General features: G+C 33.5%; 1 protein-coding gene across 2 annotated transcripts in view; it reads right to left on the bottom strand.

Annotated features, from left to right (window-relative positions):
- Positions 1–15,280, bottom strand: part of LOC123671713 (transcription factor kayak) — a 103,859-nt gene that overhangs the window by 58,999 nt on the left and 29,580 nt on the right. Inside the window, exon 1 of one of the 2 annotated variants that reach the window (XM_045605701.1) lies at positions 6,275–6,600. The exons of the other annotated variant lie outside the window; for it this stretch is intronic. Coding sequence (XP_045461657.1) covers positions 6,275–6,373 — 99 coding nt within the window. The 5' untranslated portion in view covers positions 6,374–6,600. Of the gene's footprint in view, positions 1–6,274; positions 6,601–15,280 lie in introns of those variants that run through there. 2 annotated transcript variants of the gene reach the window in all.

The following is a 15,280-nucleotide window of genomic DNA, read 5'->3' as shown; positions in this document are numbered from 1 at the left end:
CATCATTGATTGGTATGCTGAGTTTGAACGTGGTGAAATGAGCACCGAAGACGGCGAACGCAGTGGACGCCCAAAGGGGCTGTCACCGACGAAAAAATAAGAAAAGTTCACAAAATAATTTTGAATGACCGTAAAGTGAAGTTGATCGAGATAGCAGACATTGTAAAGATATCATCTGATCGTGTACATCATATCTTTCACGAATATTTGTACAGGAGAAAGCTGTGTGCAAAATGGGTGCTGCGCGAGCTCACAATCGAAAAAAAAGCAACAACGTGTTAATGATTTTGAGCAGTTTTTGAAGCTGCTGAAGTGCAATAAACCTGAATTTTCGCGTCGATATGTGACACATGTGAAACATGGCTGCATCATTTTACTCCGGACTCCAATCAACAGTCAGCTGAGTGAATTCTACACGATGAACCGAATCCAAAGCGAGAAAAAACACATTAGTCAACTGACAAGGTTTATGCATCAGTATTCTGGGATGCGCAAGGTATAATATTTATTGATTACCTCCAAAAGGGCCAGACCATCAACAGCGCTTATTTTATAGCGTTATTGGATCGTTTAAAAGTGAAATCGTTAAAAAAGGTGAAGAAAAAAAAGGTGCTGTTTCATCGAGACCACGCGCCGTGTCAGAAATCAATGAAAACAATGGCAAAATTGCATGAATTGGGCTTCGAATTGCTTCTGCAGCCACCGTATTCGCCAGATCTGCCCCCAAGCAATTTTTTCCTGTTCTCAGACCTCGAAAGAATGCTCGCTGGAAATAAATTAAGCGCCAATGAAGAAGTAATCGCCGAAACTGAGGCCTATTTTGAAGCGAAAAACGAATCGTACTAGGCAACTATGTTGAATAATAAAATCGAATTCTGCCCAAAAAATTTGTTTTACTATGGTGGACCGGGGACTTTTCAATTGGCCTGTTAGCGATACCGCACTCTTTTCAAGATAAAACAGATAACTTAACAGCCTCTCAATAATATCACGGTACTTAGCTACCGAGGAAATTTCAAGGCATCTCCAGAAAAGGGCTCTACAGTCGGCGAGTCTGGTCGGAAAAGTAAGCGGATATTAGCATGCATATAAATTGGCTATTTTCCTTTGTTTCATTGGCAGGCAACGTTGATAAAGGCCATTGAAATACAAATACGTAAGTAACGCTTGACCGACACGATCGGCAGATAAGCGGTAAGAAAAAAACAGTCCGCTCCTTATACCAAATGTAAAAATTCGACTCCGAAAATGGCGCGATATTTATTGAACAAATAAAACAAAAGATAATGGAGTTTTCCTGTTCTGCTTTGAAACAAAGGCCGGAATACTGATAAAGATTTTCCATACGTGATTTTTAACGAAATAACGAGATAGTCTATTACGCCAGGAGAGTTTAAATAATCGTGATAAATGAGTCAAATGGCTCGAAATCTGCACGTGCTCAAAGTGTTACAGAAACATGGTAGGCTTTATTGAAAGCTAACAATGGAAACAAAAGACGTTCGATAACTTTGTAATCGTAAGTTGAGATAAGCCGTATCGACACTGGTGCCTGAATGTAGAGTAAAAAACCGAAGGATTATGGCTAGACAATGGAAAGTTCAACAATGAATTTTGATTTATCGAAAATGTTTACGATTCCAGGACCACCGACCGTTCAGAAAATGCATTCATTCTTGAATTCTTCCGATAACTTCTCCCACAATATCAATCAATTTCTTCAAAACGAGTGATGGGTGTCGATGAAGATATCGATGAAGACGAAGCCAAACACAATTGCTCCCAAAAACTACTCAAAATTATTACTTTCTGGGACTACATATAGAGATAAAATTATCAATGTTTCCTTCAACGATAAAAAAGATCGTCTTAATCCTTTTCACATTTTATTGATCATCTAGAACCTGAGTGTTTCCTGAAACTATCCGGAAGCCAATTAGAAGCTTATAAAGAATCCTTTTTCTTTCAACGGGATAGATTTACTTTTGATAATTCTTGAAACGATAGCGAAATGCGCCCACCAATTCAGATATTCAAAATTTCGAAATATGAAACTGTAACAATCAATATCAACAACAAGGCATTATTTGAATTACCTATTGTTTATATACTTGTGAAATAATTACCGGGAATTTATTATTTACAGTTGGCACTTGAAGAGATAGTCGAAATTCTTATTGTCGCTAAATTCAAATTGATAACACAGTTCCTTTTACTTATACGGAGATTACTCATTATGTATCTTTTGTGGTTTGGTCTCATGCGTACTTGCTTTGCAACTTTTACAATCGTTAAATTAAGAAAGGAAACTATATTTAATTTGTACTTTTAAGTTCTGTGTTATAGGACTCAAATTGTTGGACAACTCTCGAAAAAAAATCAGATTTATGGTAAGAAAATTAGAGATTTTGCGCCTCAATACCACAAAAAATACCAAAACAACCACCTTGTTCATCTGATATGACTCTAGCCAACTTTTTCATAAACTCAAATTCCGTCTTCGAGGCAAAAAAAGACAAAAAAAAAGGAATTATTGGTCACTACAAAAGACACGGCATTCAGAAGATATTAGGATTAGATAATTAGTGCATAAGTTAATTTGGCTGAATAAATGCGTGTACGTAGGTTCAATTATTTTAACAACGGCATGACAGCCAGTTGTAAGAATTTTTAAAACAATCTTTTTACTGCTAACAAAACAAATTTTGAGATTCTATTTTCTATTCCTTACGTTTCATTGTATACTGAAAGATTAATTATGATTCATTGAAACTCTTATGAAGTCAATAAATTATATCAATGCTGATAAACGTTAGCAAAGCAGATAAAAATTAGATCGAACCAAAACCAATGCTTCATACGAATGAAATAAATACAACATTTAGAAAATGCCTGTTTTCGTGTGCATTTCAAGGTGAATGCTCTTGTCAATTATCATCCCTTGTGACGTCATGCCATTGACAAAATGAATATTCTATTTATGTGCTTTTTTGGCCTATTATAATTAATTTCTCTTAGAGAAACATTTATGTGCAAGGCATTCTTGAAAGAATCAGGGAAAGAGCAAATATCGAATGTTTTCAAGATAAAATTCATTTCGACTACCGAATCTTCATCATGAATAAGTAGATACGAGATAGTTCCAGTTTTAAATATAAAATGACACTACTGACTGCGTGCGTAAAAATTCGATATCAATAAATATATTAAGAGGTGTTTATATACTACGTGGCAATCTTGTAATTTACCAAAATGTAACAACTCCTCTCTCTCCTCAGCGTTGTCGAGATTCCATCACTTTTCATGATATCAAACTTTCCTCTGATTTACTGTCCTTTTCTGCCACACGCAGAATTCAAATGTTTTAAAGTCCTTATTTTTAATTTTAGTATAAACGCATTTTCAGCCCTTGACAAGACTTTTTGTATAACATTTTTATGTGAAAATTTATGAAAGAATAAATGTTTGTTCGAAATTTTAATATCATACATATATTCATTCTTCAAACAAAATTCATCTATTTTTTTTTTCATTCCAAAAAAATTAATGAATAAGCACTTACCGCAATTTCGAACCCTTAAAATGAATAATAGTGAAAACCTCATATAAATCGATGGTCTCTGACCTATAATAAAGCGTACTAACGAGCGTACTAATTTTTGAACTGATCGCTGAAACGGTGTAAACACTGTAAACTATAAACCACTAACCACCCAATGAAAATCTGTAATTTCGTCGAAGATCTACATGAAAATATAGATACAAAGAGATCAATTTCTTCATGGAATATGATAGTAGAATTTCACTAACTATCATTACTGCTAGTCGTTAAGTTGACGTAAATGACGGTCTAGAATATCGCCTAATGATGGTTTTCGAAACACCATTCAATTAAGGAACGTCTGGCCTAAGAAATGGGAAGATAGCATTCATTAATAAATGTAGGTACAGAATATTCTTGACCGTAGGCGTACAAACCACACGCCGTCTTGTTTGTCAATGCTGAGTACTCGACTTGAAATTCTGGTCTAATCTGGACTTAGATCTGATACCTTTTTATAGTTTTATGAGAATGGTTCGTTATTTCAATCAAGGCATCCACGAATTGAATGAGTCATTGTAGCTAATTGACCACTAACAGTATCACTTTGAAATGATTGAAATTCATACATTATTGATAAATATGGCGCTAATAGGAATGCGAAATATTGATGAAATGCTGCAAAATTGTCAAGCAGGTTAACTTTAAAAATTTTATTTCGCAACCCATCAGAGATTTGGTACACCGTAACATCCAAACCATGACATTAAAATCCAATGAAATGTTTATTGTGGAAATAAAAAATAAAATAAGACAGAATAAAAACCTCCATGTGCCACCTTCAATAGTTGGACAAAGAATGTACAATAATTTACCATATTCAATTAAAAGTTATGAAAAAATGAATTCAAGATTTTATTCTATACAGAAATATTTAATGAATTGAAATATCTGTATTTTTTTGTTGCTTCAGATTTTGCTTTATATTTATTTTCAGAAAAAGTTTATTATTTTTAGTGTATTGACAAATCCTATACAAAATTTTGTTTGTCTTAGAGGATATGAAATCAATACAAACAAATTTAAGAAAAAAATTCTGAAGGGATAATCGCAATTCAATCCCATATGAACATTTAGTTAGAGAATCAATATCCATAACACTAGTTTCAATTTTCATGATAGAGATTTCAATTCGAATTATCATCCGCACTTCTCTAAACATTTTTATTTATTTATAGAAAACAATATAAATATTTAATGAATAATAAAAGATTAAAATACTTCTACCTAAAAATGTATTCCTAATAGTTTCTGATCTGTGAAATTGCGAAAATTTTCGTAATCCGAAATGAATGATCTTAGGTTTAAACATTGCACCATAACAACTATCTTCATCATTTTCATGATTTGTTAAATGAAATAAATATGTATACCTATATATTTGAAGAAAATTCCCACAATTTATTGTTGAAATGACAACGGCCTATTATTATAAATAATAATCTACTAGTTACAGATAAAATTCTCTCATTAAATATAAATATGTAGGTGCTCTTGAAAACAAAACTCCAATAACTATAAATTTTTCACATTGTAGGTAATGCATTTTCCAAAACAGTTATTATTTCCTAGTGAGTATTCAGCCGAAATGTGATTACAGATTAACTTATATTCCAGTCAAAGGTGACAAATATAATTGATATCTACGAATAAATGCATATCTATATACGAAATAATAATCTATATAAGAATAATCAAACCGTGAAATGGATAATGTAAACATTGGCAAAATTTCAACAATTCAGAATGTGTCAGTTAAAATATTTATTATTGAATGTGGGTAGATTCTAATCATTCGTGTAGAATAACATTTGAATCGGATCCGCCAATATACCAAAGTAAGGCGAAAACAAAACTTGGTTTTGCGGTATCCTTAAACGATTAAAAATACGCCATTTCCAAGCTATGAGAAGTAACGTGGGTTGCCTACAATTGACATACTTTTTTCTTCCAAAGAGAACATATTGCTTTCAATTTTTTTTTTGCAAAATATTGCTCATTTTTGTTTTGATTTTTTTGACCATGATGTTTCAGATAATCGTGTTGCATTACGCGAAATCATGGGTAACTAATGAATAAAACATATGTCGAGAATATTCAATTTGATTTTCTGGGTTAAATACAATCTTACAATCTTCTATCGTTAAATTATTCATTGGTTCTGAAATGAAAATAGTTTGCATGTAAAAATTTCTTTATGCTGAGAAAATAAAATAGAAACGTTCAAGTCAGTAACTTTGAGGTTATCCCATCGTGTAAACAATATTTTTACGATTTCCGGGTTTATGATATCGAGTTTTGGCGAAATGGAAAAAACGTCGATTTCTGATAGATAGACTAATAAATGTTCGATTCAAATTAGAGAAATTGAATGACATATCATTTATAATTCAAATATGTATCTGATTAAATCGTTCAGGGTATGACGCAAATCGAGAACGAATTTCCTGTTTTAATACTTTACATTTTTCAATGCGATCACTGATACCAGATTGAGGAAAGGTTAAACGACAAGGAAAAATCTGGCAAGTAGTTGCCAAGAACCTAAATGAACCACATTACCAAATCTCGGATTCACAGCATGATAAATATGTTTACGTTTCTGATAAGCAATCAATCAAATTTTGATGAATCATACTTTATTATTACGAGCAGGGATTTCTGTGCACTTACCATTTTCTTTTTGGAAATATCGTGGTTGTAGAAATAGTCACTTTCGTAGCTGCGAGTGTCCTCCAAACCAAAATTCAGGTAAGGCACTAACTGAGACATAAGTAGGCTATGGTGAGCGAAACAAAATTCGAAACACAATCGTTAATGACGCGGTTGCGACGTCAACGTCAATCCGCGGTGTACAAATAAAACGTTCCTGAAAGTTTTAATTCACAGACAAGGTCGTTGAGCGACAAAATCACAAAATCGGCCGTACGACGTCCGCTAACAACACATGCACTTCGAGTCGAGTTTGCCGTTCGAATGTCGAAAAGTTGGTACGCGCGAATCCGCGGCCTGACCGTGTCGGTGACGTAAACGTTTCACGCGCTGGCAGGGGAAATCGTTCCGGGAAAGAATTTCGTTTCGATTGGAACTGGTTCTGGGCGGGGAGGCGAGCGATGCGATTTTCGGAAGTTTTCTCGGAAAGCCGCCGAGGAAGTGGGTACGAAAGATGTGAAATCCGCTACTTCTTCTTTGAAGAGAACGATGGACAACGCGTGATCGGAATACTATTGCATTATGCTGGCGGGTTTTTCAGGTATTCGACGAAGAACTTTTAGTAGCCGTTCCAGTTTTCAAGTACGAGGATGAGGAGTGAATAGTTTTCATAATTGTTTCCTTCAATAGAGCAAGGTTGAGAGTCGACAGTCCGACAGCTGATGAAGAGACAAATGAGCCGTTCATTTATTTAATGGATTCGGTCCTTACTTGGCGGAAATTCATTATAAATAAAATAAAACGAAGTAATTTCCACTATGTTGAGCCGTTCATTATATGAAAGCTATGCATTAAGACTATTCTGACTATTAAGAGGGAACACCACCACGTGACATTCTCGTGATCTGTCAATATTTGCCCAGAGGAGAAGGGACAAAAATCATGTGCGGTATTGCCAGAATGTTTGAATGATCAGTAGAAGTTATGAATATTACAATAGTTCCAACTTTCATCGAAAGGTTGTGCTTTACGAGTCTTTTTGAACATTTTCACAAAATTAGGGTTTAGCCCCTTTTTTAAATAATTTTTTACGAAGATTTTTTACGGATATTTTTAAAATATCTTTGTAGATATACCATATCATCATTTTTTTTTGCCAAAAATGATAAGTTACCAAAAATATCAATTCTTCATTCATAAATCGAAAATATTGAAATACTACAATTTAGATCGTTGTTCAAAGAAGTTATATGAATATCCCATAAAAATAAGTCATTTGTAAGAAGAAATATCTCTAATTTTGTTTTGAACTGAGTGTACACTACTTTTCCCACTAGGTATCTCCATTATGTCGATGATGAATTCAAACGTTTTTGGAATTTTTACATCCTGATGGAAAAATACATAGGCGTACAACTATGCTTCCTCCGTTTTTTTCCGAAATTCGAGGCTTTATTGTAAAAAGTTGGTTATACATTTATGATTATTGTATTGTTCATCGCTGGCAACTAATTTCTCCCATCTTTCGGGCAGCGTACGAATCCCGCATTGAGAAAAATGGTAATTTTTTGAAGCGATCCAGGAATGGATCCAATTTTTTACTTTTTCATAAGACCGGAAGTGCTGGTCAGCCAGGCCGTGTACCATTGATTGAAAGATGTAGTAGTCCGAGGGAGCAACGTCTGGAGAATACGTCGAGTGGGGTTGGACCGGAGTCTTTCAATTCTCGGCTCAAACGCAATAATTTCGTTCGATAACGATCGCCTGTGATTGTTTCAGCCGGTTTTCAACAACTCATAATACACTACGCCGAGCTGGTCTCACCAAATACTGAGCATGATCTTGGAATCGTAAATATTTGGTTCGACGTGGAAGCATGGTCGGGATATTCCCATGATTTTCTGCGCTTGGGATTATCGTAATCAACCCATTTTTCGTCTCCAGTCACAATGCGATGCAGAAATTCCTTTCGCCTTTGCCTTGCAAGCAGCTATTCACAAGCAAACAAACTCCGTTCAACATCTCTCGGTTTCAACTTGTACGGCACCCAATTTCCTTGTTTCCAAATCATTTCCATGACTTTCAGGCGTTTTGAAATGGCTTGCTGCGTCACTCCCAATGATTCTACCAATTCTTGTTGCGTTTGACATGAGTCTTGATCAAGTAATACCTCCAATTCTGCATCTTTGAAAACCTTCTGTCTTCCACCGCCTTGTTGGTCTTCGACGTCAAAATCACCGTTCTTGAAGCGTTAAAACAACTTTCGGCATGTTCTTTCACTAATAGCGGCCTCGCCATAGGTATTTGAGAGCATTCGATGGGCCTCAGCCGCAGATTTCTTCATATTAAAGCAGAAAATTAAAACTTCCCACAAATGACGAGAATTTGACTCGTAAGCTGACATGTTTAATCGAGAGTAACTTTATGATGCAGACACAAATCGACCAATATTTCAATCGCGTTATGTTTACAAATATATTATTGTATGATATCTACGATCTACCGCTACAGTCATCGTTTGCAAAACGGCGGAAGCAAAATTGTACACCTAATATTTAGGCCCACTGACAAGTATCATGATTCAATAATTCTGAACCACTAAGCACTGTTAATTTTTGACCCAACAGCGAATGGTTGGTTGGATGGTCCTCCGCTCGAGCTATAAAACTCGAAAATCCTACTTTTGCCTTAGGATTACGGAATTCTTAATATTATTCTTATCATCGGAACATCGGATCAAACATTGCCAAACCGAACTAAACAATCAGGTAAAATCAGCTGTAACCTAAAACGGAATTGCAAAGTTCTCACCCTTTATGAAAGAAAATATCAACAAAAACTTCAAGGCTGGTGCAATACAGATATCGAATAATGAACACGAAGACCCCGTTGTCCTCGGTTTGGAAGAATCGGTATTTTAATATTCACCAGAGATAATCCGATACGTCATCGGCTTACCAAGAATAAGAACGCCAATTGTCGATGCTATTATACATTCTATTCTATTTATGTACCTATATCAAAACGCTAGCCGGCCCCAAGACGACCATAGACTTTTATCGTCGGCTCGCGCGACTCGATTTTAATGGTTCTTTCTATTTGTCTTAATTTCGACCATCTGCCGGACGAGGGGTCGGGGGGTCATCGGTCATGGCGGTATTTGAACCCACTTAAATGCCCACCGAGGGGCAATTATCAGATGCATCTTAAACTTTTATGTAACACTCACGGTACACACGCTCATATGGGGCCACCAAAGGCGGCTCGTCATTTTTGTGTTCAGACCAATTCGGAAGATTTCCTTCATCTATAATTTCATTCAATTTCGTATATTAGTACTCTGTGTTATACAGGGTGATTTATTAGATCACAGGCAAACTTTGCAATTAGGCATTCACGGCTTGACTTGATATTCAAGCTACTTGACTTGGCATGACTTGAAATCAACTCAAGTTCAAGTCAAATAGTAGTTTTTCAATGTCAAGTATTTATTTATCGAGTACTTGACTTGACAGTGAAAAACTACTACTTGACTTGAACTTGAGTTGATTTAGAGTTAAGCCGAATCAAGTAGCTTGAATATCAAGACAAGCCGTGAATCCCTATTCGCAATATGAATGATCATGTAATTTTAACAAAAAAACATTATAGGGCCATAGGTCTCATTTCAATTACTTAAGGAAATGAATGGCTTCAACAGATTAATTCTCTTTATTGATAACAAAAAAAGTATGAACAAGCGTAAAAACACTTGTCTGTTCACTGACGCGCGTACGTTTCCATTGAAATAGCCATAAATAAATATGATATTGGGATTTTTCCGTGCTGTAAGCGTACATTTTAAGGTGTAACTTATCAACTTAGTACCAGTTTGCTACAATTTTAGTGTAACAGAACAAGACAATTAGAATACCAACTGTCAATCAACTGACAAGTGTATTTACGATTGTTTCTAAGTTATATCTATTTTTTGTTATTAATAAATCGCATCAATTGACATGAATCAAACCTTTGAAGCCATTCATTTTCTTGAAATATTGAAATCGAATTCCAGGGGTCCCAAGTTATCCTATACAGGCAATATCTAGCTTATTTGACAAGATAATAAAAAAAATTCTTTTCCTATCAGCGTTTCGAAATTATTACTTTCCACACTTGACGTTTGGAAAGTAGTACTTTTCCAAATTTCCGCATGCGTGCGGAAAGTGAATGGTAAGGGTTATTTCCGCATGCAAATATTAAAGAGTCGCATCAATCATAAAATTTTGGTATGTCTCTATGCGCCAATCATAAAATTCAAACCATTCTCTGATATCGTCAGTCAATATCAAAACGGAAACTATCCATGAAAGTGTTTCATTTACGGTAGTAGGAAAAATATTATTCCTGACTCATGTGGAAGGTGCCTTTTCCGCACTCGACAGCTTGACCGAACAACGCGAAGCGGAAAAGTATCACTTTCCACACTTGTTAGAAAAATAACTATTGTTAAACATCAAAGTACCTTCCCAATGATGTATAAAAAGATTCGTATATTTGACAGCCCTGTGGTAGCTACCCCTCACCTTTCATTTTAAAATGGCACCCTCTGTATATTGTCAGTGGACATTGCGTGTCATTCTATTTGGAATAAAACGATACCAAAATACCCACTATGCAATTCAAAAAACTAAAAAACATTTGGAGCAAGTGTTTTGTTATAAAAAAATATAGGATTTTTTAAAACAAAAAATTCATCTACTTTTCATATGTGAAGTTTGTACAAACTTGGGTGGACGAATTTCATTTTTATAAGGATAATTAAGAAGTCACAAAATATTAATGTTATTACTGAAAAAATACCAAGTAGGGCCTACCGCTGTATTCCAAATTGAATGACACGCAACTTGCAATATACAGGGGGTGTCACTTTAAAATAAAAAGTGAGGATAGCTACCACAGGGATGTCAAATGTAAGAACCTTTTTTATACATTATTGGGAAGGAACTTATTGTTATTCAAATCTTTTTTTTTTATTATCTTGTCAAATACGCTAGATATTACCAGTATACGATAACGGTATATGTTTCCACAATGGGAATGTTTTTTTGTTGAAATAACATGATGTTTCATAAAGATGGCAAATTTGTCGGTGGGCTAATAAATCGCCCTGCATATTATTCTACTCTTGGAAGGTTTCTGTTTGATATGTTAATTCCATTTTTTTCTTCTCTCGAAACGTATCAGTGAGTTTACCTTCCCCTTATTATCAATCGTAGAGAAAAATTAAATGAACACTCATGAAGTTTAAAAAATGATTTGTCGGGAACTAGGCATTAAACAATTATGAAATTGAAAAAAATTATTTTATATATTATACTTAATACAATGTAATATAATTTTTCGGCAACCGTCCGGGAAGTGCTCACTTTCCGGACGCTTTTTCTCTGAGAAAGTAGCATTTCCCGGCCTAGTCCGGAAAGTACGTACTTACCGGACTAGAAAAAGAATCATAGAATCCATAGCAACCGAGATAACGGCTGACAGTTCATATGAAATTAGTTGTCAAAAATTCGCATGTTTTTTTATCGCAATCAAATATGGAAAGCAGCAGCGATAGTGTTATTTTACATGGTTGCCGAAAAAATATTGTACGCAACACGCCCGAAAATGTTTGTTTGGACTCACAGACTTCCAGGACGAGCGTAAGCGAGTCCTGGAATTTTGTCTATTCGTCCAAAAAAACCCTATTTTCCGGACTTGTTACGTAAATTACTATTTTTCAAACGTGTTCATATATTTCGTAAAAAAAAGGAAATAATTAAGCTCAATTGAAAATTGAAAAATTATGGATGACAATACCGCGGTTAAAATGTAAAGGAAATTCTATTACATCGCTGCAGTGTGGAATTGACGAGGCGAGGAACTGCTACCTGCGTGATTGAATTTCTTCATACCGCAACAAATAACAATGGTTCTGAAACATACCGGGTTGAATATCGTCAGCAAAATTACCTAGGGAATTATGCAAATAGGACATATTTTCAGTGAAAAGGAAGGACAGCTGAGTTTTTCAAGTGAAAATATAAAAAATATCAAATCAAAAACAGGGTTGTTTTTAGTATAATTCGACAGTGAAGAGCATGTTACTGTTGACATTTTGGATTGTGCAGAATTCAAAAATATGCTAATGGTCGAAGCACTAAATTTACTCGTTCCTGAAAAGTCAACACTACTCAGTACATTGTTGTCTGTCTTGTATCTTGTATTATCCCTAGAGATAGCCTAATTCCTGCAAATAGTCACCCTCGGGACATAAACATTTACTCAAAGTCCTTGGTACAAAAATAATTATTATCGATAAGTTTCTTCTCTTCCTTAAATCCATTTGAATGAACAAGTTTTATGAATAATCGTTTGATATTAAAATAATTTGCTGAATCAAATTGATCCTCGAGTGCTCGAATCCTTGAATTATCAATTCAAAGCTAAAAACAAGGAATCAAAATTTTCAAAAACCTTATCGCAAAAATTGAAGACGGCATTCAAAACATAGGTAACCCTGATTGAAGTTAAATAAGGAATATTTCACTGTAGAGTCCTGGTATCAATCTGAATCGTATGGAATTTATTAATTTTGAATAACATCATGCAAAAATGAATTGGGTAACATATCGTCAACAGTAAATATTCCAAAGTAAGAATTTTCTTCAGAAAAATAATTAACTACAATGGGAAATTATTTCATCTATCGTTAGGAAATATTGAGAAATTGTAGGTTATAACAATTATTATTAAATGAATCCCATTCGAGTAGCAATCAATAAAATTGATTTATGATCAATTCAATTATTATTTTCGTCTTTGATCTTGAAGAGCATTCAAGATAAAAAGAGGCCACAAAATGCTCAAAATTATTTTTCAGTATTACAAACACCAATTTTAAATTTTATCTTAATTTTATATCACATAATAATGATCATGATACAATCAAATTCTACAACATAATAAAATATATGCTAGTAGACAATAATAAAATGGAAACATCAACAAAAATTTTAAAATCTAATTTGAGAACCGTATTTGAATATAATTTGTGAAAACTGCTTCCTTTTATATCGCGAACCCAATTCACCAATATTAAATCAACAATTTAAATTTTGAAAATACATAAATATCTCAAAAAATGAATAACAAAAATTACCGAAATTCGTTATCTGTTTTGGCACGATAATAATGAAAAAAATATTTTCCACTGCAAAATTCTAGTTTTAAATCTATTGGAATTTTGTAATAATTTTATGCAGCGGCGTAACTAAAGCCCATGGTTGAAAAAATAAGTAAATAAGAAACGCTTGGCATTTTTTACCATGTATCTGAACATAAACATACAACAACATAATTGAATAAAACAAGAAATAAAATACAATAAGAATAATTCACTTCAATTCCATAACATTCGATAAAGAAAACAATGATCATGATACAATCAAATTTTACAATATAAAATAATAAAACATACGCTATTAGGCAATAAGAGAATGAAAACGTCAACAAAAATTTAAAAATCGAATTCAAAAATCGTAATTGAGTGAAATTTTTAAAAATTGCTTCCTTCTATATCGCGAAACCAATTCACAAATATTTTTTCAAGAATTTAAATTTTAAAAATAAATAACAAAAAATACTTAAAGTCGATATCTGTTTTAGCACAATTTTAATAGAAACAATATTTTCCAGTGTGAAATTGTAGTTTTAAATATATTGGAATGAATTGTAATTTTTGAATAATTTTTGACAGTGGCGTAGATAAATACCATGGTGAAAAAAATAAGTAAATAAGAAAAGCCTAGCATTTTTAACCATGTACCTTAACAAACAAATAACAATTTAAGTAAATGAAAACAAGAAAAAAATTAAAATAAGAATAATTTTCCTCAATTCCATAATAATTGATGAAGAAAGAAATACGGTAAAATAGATGATCAATTAAAATAGTAATTGTGTTTTTTTCAGTAAAATTCCGCTCCAAAATCAACGTCACATATTATATAGATTGTGTTTATTGCCGTTCATCAACGTGCATCTAGAGAAGTTAAGAGGCCGCCACTGTTACGCACGTGCTTAGCGGGCCAATTATATACGGGGAGACATTAAACTCCTTGTTATCTTGGTTTGAAGGAATGCTTTATTCTTTTACCTTGGGTTATCCATAAAAATTTAACTATATGAGAGACACTTAAGACATATTAGTTTTGGTTAATATTTCTCGCTCTGTAATACTTTACGGTTATTCCGATTGGCGATGGATTTATGGTAGCTGAGAGCATTGAGTTGAAAGAATGTCGTGGGAAACTATATCTGAAAATTAAAGGATCGAGAGAGAACGAAAAAATATAGTTTAATGACACACTAGATTAGTATTAATTTCATCATAAAGATTAATGTCTAAAGTCTTGAAGGTTCCATACTACTCCTATATTTTGATCGATAACTTTCCTCATTATGAATTGAACCAATCAGAGTCCACCATTTTTCGAATAAATTCCATTAATCCGTTAAATTACAAGACCTATGTTTACTACACTACATTTATTTTTTTTGGTCCTTTAAATTGATTTTTACTGTGTCGTTTGAAAGTTTTCTTATAATTCTTGGCAACATTTTATGAAAAAAATCTTTATTTTGATTTGATAATAAACCTTTGGAATCGTTTGAGCAAAAATATTCCAACCTCCCTGAATTTTTCACATTTTTTTTTTATAATAATAATAATAATCTTTATTCATTTCCTTTAGACAAATAACAAGTATGTATGGGACAAGTCAAAATACAGTAAACAGAGAAATACATTCTACAAAAATAAAGAAAAAAAATATTATCTTAGCTATCAGTTTTACAAATTATCATCAAAATATTCCTTAAGACTATAATAAGCTTTGGTATATTATATAATAGCTTTTTTATGTGCTTTTTAAAGGCAGAATACTCGAGCATTCGCATCTCTATTGGTAGATGATTATAAAGTTTAATCCCCTGATAATATGG

Source organism: Harmonia axyridis, chromosome 1, assembly GCF_914767665.1.
Source record: "Harmonia axyridis chromosome 1, icHarAxyr1.1, whole genome shotgun sequence".
Lineage (NCBI taxonomy): Eukaryota > Metazoa > Arthropoda > Insecta > Coleoptera > Coccinellidae > Harmonia > Harmonia axyridis.
This window is presented reverse-complemented; position numbering and strand designations above follow the sequence as displayed.